Genomic DNA, 9441 nt, shown 5'->3' on the forward strand with positions numbered 1-9441 from the left:
ACGCTTCAGTTAATAACATATTTACATTTAATTGGAAGAAAATAAGCGTGGTCGCTACACCTAGCAGATAAATAAGCCATTTATGTTTAATTATTATCAAGTTAAACTTCCAATAGAAACAAAAGTGTGTGTAAAGACAAGACCCGTATAGTCATATAATACTTTTTCTGTTCTTGACACAAATCTGATAACAGTTAACACAATATTAATTATAAACTAATTAAGCCCAAAACTGACTTACCAAGTTTCAGGTCCCATATTTAGTTTTGTCCCTGGTTTAAAAGCTTTTCCCCCATGGTGGCACGGGCATTTGTCAGCTGTAACACAGCTTTTGGCAAATCGAAATGTGTTGTTATTACATACGCAACCATAATTGCCAGTCAGGGTGGTACACTGTTGGAAAAGAACACTAATTAGGTACTGAATTAGTTATATTTATAGTAGAGTCGGGGAAGATGGGACACTTTTAGCACATATATCCAAATATCCTGATCGTGTTTTAAACAACAAGAGATCTCAGATCTAATGAATGAACACGTTTTAAACTAATTAGCATAAGATAGTAGAGTCGGTGAAGATGGGACACCTTTTAACACATAATATTCAAATATCCTGATCGTGTTTTAAACAACAAGAGATCACAGATCTAATGAATGAACACGTTTTAAACTAATTAGCATAAGATAGTAGAGTCGGTGAAGATGGGACACCTTTTAACACATAATATTCAAATATCCTGATCGTGTTTTAAACAACAAGAGATCACAGATCTAATGAATGAACACGTTTTAAACTAATTAGCATAAGATAGTAGAGTTGGTGAAGATGGGACACTTTTAACACATAATATTCAAATATCCTGATCGTGTTTTAAACAATTAACAAGGGTCTATACGAGTTGTAATAATACTGTATATAATTCTTTGAATGTTTTTTTTTTACTTTTAAATGGGACGGAAAAATAGAATGAAAAGGTGTCCCATCTTCCCCCACCCTACTATATAAACCAAAGATATATAATGCACTTGTAAACTCATGCGTACTATAAATTTACAAAATTAGTGTCTTGTTTTACACCAAACTTATTTATTACATTATTAATACAATGCTCACTGTCAAGTTGTAATATCAGTTATTTCTTATAAACAAGACACACATGATGTATTCATACACCTCATGCTCACTGTCGAGTTATAACATGAGTGTTTTCTTATACACCAGACACACATGGTGTATTCAAACACCTGATGCTCACTGTTGGGATATAACATGGGTGTCTTCTTATACACCAGACACACATGGTGTATTCATACACCTCATGCTCCTTGTTAAGTTATAACATGGGTGTCTTCTTATACACCAGACACACATGGTGTATTCATACATCTCATGCTCACTGTTAAGTTATAACATGGGTGTCTTCTTATACACCAGACACACATGGTGTATTCATACACCTCATGCTCACTGTTAAGTTATAACATGGGTGTCTTTTTATAAACCAGACACACATGATGTATTCATACACCTCATGCTCACTGTTGAGTTATAACATGGGTGTCTTTTTATAAACCAGACACACATGATGTATTCATACACCTCATGCTCACTGTTGAGTTATAACATGGGTGTCTTCTTATACACCAGACACACATGATGTATTCATACACCTCATGCTCACGGTCAAGTTATGTTTTAGGCAAAATAAAAAGGAAAATGTTAAAACTTTGTCCATTTTTACCTCCTTCCAAAATAATCGGACAGTTCTTCGTTTATTTGGGGATTGAGAAGTATGGGGACTCCCTGGGGGTGGTGGGGTGGGGCTCATTGGGGGAGGGGGTAGGGGGACCCCTCCTGGAGGTGGGGGTGGTGGGGGGAAACCCCCTAAACAAGGGGGTGGAGGGGGAATTCCCCCAATTAATGGCGGTTTTTGGGGGGCAAGAGAATTTTCTTCGTCAAGGTCAGTTACGTCAGAAAAATCGTATCCGTCAAGATTTACTTTTCGCTGAAAAATAATGGGTTAAATTGGTTTTAATGTTTTGGAAAATTTAATAATATATTATTGCAATAAAAATATTTGAAAAAAAACTGAAAAAAAAAGGAAAAAATCTTTTCTTTTTAATTGAGAAAATTGTTTGACTATTTAACCAAAATGTAATAAAAAAAGGATAAAAATTAGACTCTATCACATAAATTGGAAAATTCTCAAGAAAATGAAAACATGTAGACACATTTTAAACGAAAAATACAGAATATAGCGACAAAACAACAGTTGTTAAAACACGCTTACAGTTAAAAACATATTTACATTTAATTGGAAGAAAAATAAGCGTGGTCGCTACACCTAGCAGACAAACAAGCCATTTATGTTTAATTATTATCAAGTTAAACTTCTAATGGAAAAAAAACACTTACGTGCCCTCCTTGTTGAAGAAGTAATTTCTCCCACATGATGTCACTGTCCTTCCGTGGGGCAGCGGGGACCGGAGTGGGGTCAACGGGACTTCCCCCTGTTTCTTCTGGGGCCTTGGGTTTTAATCGCTGAGCGATATCAATCGTAGAAACTTGCAATTTTTCTGCGATAGCTTGTATCCCAGATTTTTCCGCCGAGCGGTCTTCTATGGCCTTGGGGTCATTTTCTGAGGACCCTTCGTCACTTTCCGTTTGTTTCGACGCTACTTCTTGGTTCGAGTAAAGCATATCCATTAAAAACTTCTGGTTTGACGTTATAACTTCATCGGTTGGAGTTGACACTTTTTTCGGCACGCTTTCGTGCGCTGTGGACTCTACTGCGCATATTTCTTTCGCTTTTTGGGCCGGAAAATGTGTCTCACCGTTTGACTGCGGCACACACGGTACCGGTGACGCCATTTCCGGCGTTCTTGGCGCGTTAGCGTCAAGACGACGCCGGTGTCGGCTTCTAGTTGTTGCTGTTGTTACGACTTCTTTTTCGGCTTCTGCTTTGTTTTCTTCTTCTTGTTTTTGCTGTTTTTGTTGTTGTTGCATAAGAAGCTGTTCTCTCTGTTTTTCTGCAATTAAAAAAAAAAAAAAATTTTTTTTTAAAGTGTTAGTATATAAATAAATTATTTTAAATGTAGTAGGGTGGGGAAGATGGGACACCTTTAGCACATAATATCCAAATATCCTGATCATGTTTTAAACAATTAACAACGGTCTATGGGAGTCGTAAGGATACGGTTTTATAATTCGTTAAATGTTCTTTGTTTACTACCAAATGGGACGAGAAAATAAAATAAAAAGGTGTTCCATCCTACCCCAGAGTAATATATATATATATATATTGTGTTTTAAACCCTTTAAAAAATAATTTCCAGAATGGTTGCAAAACACTGGCAAAAAAATTAAAAAATTGGAAACACTGTACTGAACAAAAAAAAAATAAATAAAAAAATAAATAAAAAAAAGAATAAAAAAAAATATATATTATAACATACTCCTCTGTTCTAAAACACGACTAGATGCATATGATCTTTGTGGGGGTGCTGGCGCCTCCGGTGGTACGTCCAATGTCTCGTGTGTGACTGTTGTGATGTCATAATGTTATTTGCGATGTCATAATAATTTTTTTTTTAAATTTAAAAAAAATATTTTTTTTTGTTATTTCTTTTTTTTTATAAAATACACACTAAATCGTAGCCACCACAGTGAGCCTTAAACCTGGGAGCCTCCAGTTACAAGGCACACACTTAAATAAAACAAGCCCATACCCCCATTAGTGTATCCATTTTCGACAGTATGATTATTCTGGGCAGTTTTTTCTGTGTTTAGGTAATTTCTCCTGTAAAAAAAATAGTAATAATTTTGCAAAAAAATTTTGGAACCTTAAATACGGTACAAAAAATAATATTATATCTATTTTAGTATTTTATATTGGTAATTAGTCAACTCTGGCCTAAATCCCAGGTCCCATGCCGTGTCTCACTGTAGGACCTCACCCATATAGAATGTGCACATACAATGTTGGGGTAATTGGCCAACTCTGGCCTAAATCTCAGGTCCCATAGGATGCCTTACTGTAGGACCTCACCCATATAGAATATAATGTTTGGGTAATGGGCCCACTCTGGCTTAAATCTCAGGTCCCATAGGATGCCTTACTGTAGGACCTCACCCATATAGAATAGAATGCAATACCAAAACAGAAAATAGTATAATAAAATATATATTTCTATATATATATATAGAATTACAGGCTAAAATTTAAACGCAAATTTTTCAATTTTTGCTAGCGTGTTATAACATGCAACATTAAGCAGTAAAAACGAAAACGCATGCAAAAACACTGAAGTGTCGGTCAAATACAACTTAACTTATATAAACACCTGTGAAAAATGCCGAAACCAATTCAAGGTTATTGTTTTTTTCACATTTCAAAAAACTAAAAAAAGTGTCCGTCAAATACAACTGAATTTTATGGACACTTACATAAAATAATACAAAAATATAATATAATTTTTTACTACAAGTTACACAAAGAAAATTTTACTAATTACAAAAAATTAAAAATTTCATTTGAAAAAAACATAAATTAGTTTAATTAGTTAGAAATTCAAAGCATTTTCTTGACAGAAAATAACTTTGAAGCTATTACTATGCGCAGAAAAGCAGAAACTACTTTTTGTTGGTGTGGTCATTTTAATGCAACTTATTTATCATCATAGTTATTAAAAAAATGGGTGTTCCGTTTCATACTCCTCATGCCAGCTTATGAGTTACCATGTATGTAACTTATTTATCCTCGCATGGTGGGGCAATAACTGTCGTATTAAAACACAGGTGTTCTGTTTTAAACACCACGTGCCAGCTTACGAGTTACCATGTATGTTACTTTGTGAGTGATTATGTTTTGTGCCATTTTTATGCATAACTGACCACTTTATTTAGACAACCCATTAGTGACCACTGGGTTGGAGCAATTTTCGTTAAGTGTCTTGCCCAAGACACATACGCCCACAATGGTAGCAGCGACGAACCTCGAACCCATTATCTCTGGGTTAGAGGCACTCATGCCAACAGTCAGGCTAACAAAATAAATGATATTAGTAAAATTTAAAAAAAAATGAATTAATGAATAAAAATACACAAACGCATTTTAGTATGTGTTGAAATTACCCTTTTCAAGACAGAAAACAAAAACACACAAAACAGTGAAACACACAATACTACAGCACTTTAAAAGGATATTTTTTAGATTAATGCTTAAAAATAAAGACTATCATAATCATATATAAATATATATAGTACAGTGGGGTAAGAAGGGACACTTTTCATTCTATTTTCTCGTCCCATTTAGTAGTAAACAGAGAACATTGAAAAAATTATAAAACTGTATCCTCACGACTCTCATAGACCAGAGTTAATTGTTTAAAACATGATCAGGATATTTTGTGCTAAAGTGTCCTATATTCCCCACCCTACTATATGTCAAATATATTGTGTTTTTTTATCTAAAAAAAGAGATGTTTTTATGCTATAGTGATTTTTAATTGGATTACATAGCTTTGTGTGGTATTTGTATTTATTGCATATAAGAGTGTAATGTTTGCAACATATTTAGAAGAATGTAACTTTTTTATACTCGTGTGTTAGGGCAACGACAGTCGTTATAACACAGGTGTTCTGTTTCATACACCTCGTGCCTGCTTAGGAGTTACCATGTATGTTACTTTGTGGGCAATTGTGTTTATGTATGGCTGATAATTTAGACAACCCATTAGTGACCACTGGGTTGGAGAAATTGCTGTTAAGTGTCTTGCCCAAGGAAAAACCATGTATGTAACTTTGTGGGTGATTGTTTTTATGCATAGCTGATAATTTAGATTTTAGACAACCCATTAGTGACCACTGGGTTGGAGCAATTGCTGTTAAGTGTCTTGCCCAAGGACACATTCGCCCACAATGGTAGCAGCGACAAGCCTTGAACGCAGTACCATCTAGTTACAATGTAAGCGCCTTACTACTATTTCTACTTTTAAGCAATAATTAAAAAATATCCATTTTTATCACAACAAATTAAAGCTTTGTGGATGAGCACTCTATGGCAAGAATACCTTCTTTCAAGTTTAATTCTCTCAGATTCAATAATATCTTCGAGTTTTGGACGTATTTGTCGGCGGTAGCTATACTCAATAGAAAAAAAGGAATAAAAAAATAAAAAGTGCCATTAAAAAAAAAAATTGTCTAAAAAAAATTTGTAAAAAATGTCAATTTAAAACTTTTTTTTGTAAACTAATTGACAGCAAATCCAAAAAAAGAATATAAAGGCAGAATGCACAAAATATTGGTATATAGTAGGGTGGGGAAAGACAGGGCACCTTTAGCACATAATATCCAAATATCTTGATTGTGTTTTAAACAATTAAAAAACAGTCAATGGGAGTCGTGAGGATACGTTTTATAATTCTTTGAATGTTTTTGTTTACTACTAAATTGGACGATAAAATACAATGACAAGGTGTCCCATCTTCTCCCACCCTACTATATATAAAGAATGAGAAAAGAAAAATAGAGAAATAATTAGGCAAAAACGTTTTAGAAATTGCGTTCTTTTTTTCATTCAAAAAAAAAAATTGAAAATAAAAAAAATGTTCACTTTTGTTTTTCTACCTTCTTTCTTTTTCACTCCATTTGAGCATTCTCTCCTTTCTCCTTTTTTCTCTTTCATTATCCTCAAGAGAAGTATTAGAGGAGATGTAGGAGGTGGTAGTATTTAGTCTACATGCAATTAGTACCGCAGGGGTTAGAATAAAGCGCTTTTTGCTTATATTAAAAAAATGTTTTTTTTTTTTTGTTTTTTTTAAGTTTTATTTTATTTTTAAGTTTTTTTTGTAACAAAAATTGTTAAAAAATTTAAAAATACATTACTTTAATAAACAAAAACAAACTTATAGTTAAAAAAATTGCAATTTTAAAAAATATGATTAAAAAAACAATAAATATCACAAAAAAAAACATATATATACAAAAAAAAAACTCTTTTCCATTCAAAAAATCACTTAAAACATATACATATATATGTATATATATATATATATAAATGTGTAAAAAAATCAAAAATTCTATTTTTTACCTTTTCTGTTCAAAAACAAAATAAAAACATACATTTATAAATATAAAAAAATAAAAAATTAAAAAAATTTATAAGTTTAATTTTAACATTTTCTGTTCAAAAATTCATTTAAAACACACGCACATAAATATATATATATGTACATATTTATAAACAAAAATTAAAAGTCTAATTTTAACCTTTTTTGCTCCAACTTAACGGTCCTGCGCAGATCGGAATCAACAATTCCATTCGTTTGGTTATATCTGTAATTAGCCATGCAGAAATATTGTTAGCATACTGCTATGTTAATAAGCCACCATTGGTTAACATACATCATGCTTTATTTAAGCAGGGCTGAGTAGTTTTGATGTTTTTGGTGAATTTTTGAAATTTTGGTGGTTTTTGGTTAAGTATTTTTAAAATTTTAGTCTTTCGGTGCTTTTTTTTCTTGAAATTTTGATGTTTTTTGGGTTACTATATTTGAAATTTTGGTGTTTTTTGTTAACAATTATAGAAATTTTGGAATTTTTGGTAACTGTTTATGAATTTTTTCTTGTTAAGTGCATAACTTCCACCAAAAAAAAACTAAAAAAAGTTCTAAAAAAAATCCAAAATTAAAAAAATCCACTAAAATTTCCAAAACATACACCCTTGCTATTTAAAATTCTGTAAATTATTATTAGCCAAGCGACATTTATTCCTTTTTTTTTGGAATAAATTTTTGTTAGGTCATTGTTAAGTCACAATCGCTGAACATGACTTTGCATTTTCAGCGTTAGTCAGCATTTTTTGTCACCTTCGACGAGATCTGGTTATTTCCTGGGTCGGGGGGTCTTGAGTGACAGTTAAAGTCGGGGTGATGCTTTAATTAACGAAACTTATATTGATTTTGTGAATTCAAAACATTATATTAGACATTAAAGGCTAAAATATTGTATTCAAAAAAAAAATAAAAAAAATTGTAACATTTTGAAAACAAAAAAAAATCATAAAATAAAAAATTTGGAAAATATTTTCAAATTGAAAATTTTGAAAACTGGATAAAAGTTGTCAAATACAGAAAAGAGGGTTAAGATATATTTTAATTACAGTTACAGAGTGTTGCTTTAATCAATAAAACTTATATTAATTTAGAATTTGAAATATTGGAAGCAAAAAAATGGTAAGATTTAAAAAAAAAAATCGCAAAAAAAAAAAAAAAAAAAAAATTGAAAGCCGGATAAAAATTGGTAAATACAAAAAATATGGTTAATTAAGGCATCACTTTAGTTAGAGTAACAAATGGGGTGTTTCTTTAATTAATAAAATTTATGAGAATGTTTTAAAAATTTATATTGATTCTAGGAACATAGAAAATCAGACGATCAAAATAATTACCTTAAAATTTTTTTTTTTTTTTTTTTTTTTACAATTTTTTTTACCTTTTTTGTGCCCACGGTTTTGGGCTACCCACGGGATCAGGGGCTTTCTTAGGGGTGGGTTCTGGGGTAGGGGGGTCATCTGGGACAGGGTCAGGGGTCGGAATGTTTGAGAGAGAATTTCGACGCCGACTTTTTCTGTCGACCGACATTTCGGATTTTTTTCTGTCTCTATTCCATCTGGAAAGTTAAATTAGAAATTACTAAAAATTAAACAAAAACTAGAAAATTAAACAGAATATTAGCAACAAAAATTAAACTAATAGGAAATAATCAGAAATAAAATTCACAAATTAAGTTAAATCAATAATAAATACTCTATTTTTTTACGTTTAACAAAAAAAAACATATTAAAAAAAAAAGTTTAAAAAAGGAAAAAAGAAAATTAAAAAAAAAAAAAAAAATCATTAAAATGTTATTTTGCGTAATATGGGACGACTATTAAGTAAAAAACAATATCCTTACTTGATTCCAGCAGCAGTTGACGTGTCTCCGCCTTCTTCTTCACCATCCTCGTGCTTTAGTGCCAACTAGAGGATAAAAATAAAAAAATAAAATAAAAATTTGTTAAAAAAATAAAAACTTAATTTTTTTTTTCACAAGTGAGGATAAAAATAAAAAAATAAAATAAAAATTTGTTAAAAAAATATTATTTTTTTCACAAGTGAGGATAAAGCAAGTTACATTCATTTATTCATTTCGTGATAAAAAATGAAAATGCATTAGACCCTAACAGTGAGTATAAAATGTATAAATACACTATGTATTTTAAGGTGACGGAAAATGGAACACCTTTTTATTCCATTTTCTCATCCCATTTGTAGTAAACAAAGAAAAAAGAATTGAATGAATGAATGTAACTTACGTTATCCTCGCGTGGCCAGAAAACGACAGTTGTTATCACACGGTTTAACACCTCGTGCCAGCTTTACGAGTTACCATGTATGTTAC

At 31.5% G+C, this 9441-nt stretch overlaps 1 protein-coding gene across 1 annotated transcript in view; it reads right to left on the minus strand.

Moving 5' to 3' along the window:
• Positions 1 to 237: 237 nt before the first annotated feature.
• LOC100184923 (FH1/FH2 domain-containing protein 3) overlaps positions 238 to 9441 on the minus strand; it is a 30269-nt gene continuing 21065 nt past the window's right edge. Inside the window, exons 10-20 of the mRNA XM_026838433.1 lie at positions 8956 to 9020; positions 8494 to 8670; positions 7869 to 7934; positions 7270 to 7335; positions 6628 to 6735; positions 6072 to 6140; positions 3729 to 3799; positions 3456 to 3542; positions 2416 to 3029; positions 1682 to 2005; positions 238 to 393 (exon numbers count right to left, since the gene is read on the minus strand). Coding sequence (XP_026694234.1) covers positions 238 to 393; positions 1682 to 2005; positions 2416 to 3029; positions 3456 to 3542; positions 3729 to 3799; positions 6072 to 6140; positions 6628 to 6735; positions 7270 to 7335; positions 7869 to 7934; positions 8494 to 8670; positions 8956 to 9020 — 1803 coding nt within the window. The remainder of the gene's footprint in view (positions 394 to 1681; positions 2006 to 2415; positions 3030 to 3455; positions 3543 to 3728; positions 3800 to 6071; positions 6141 to 6627; positions 6736 to 7269; positions 7336 to 7868; positions 7935 to 8493; positions 8671 to 8955; positions 9021 to 9441) is intronic.

Source organism: Ciona intestinalis, unplaced genomic scaffold (genome assembly GCF_000224145.3).
Source record: "Ciona intestinalis unplaced genomic scaffold, KH HT000085.2, whole genome shotgun sequence".
Taxonomy (NCBI): domain Eukaryota; kingdom Metazoa; phylum Chordata; class Ascidiacea; order Phlebobranchia; family Cionidae; genus Ciona; species Ciona intestinalis.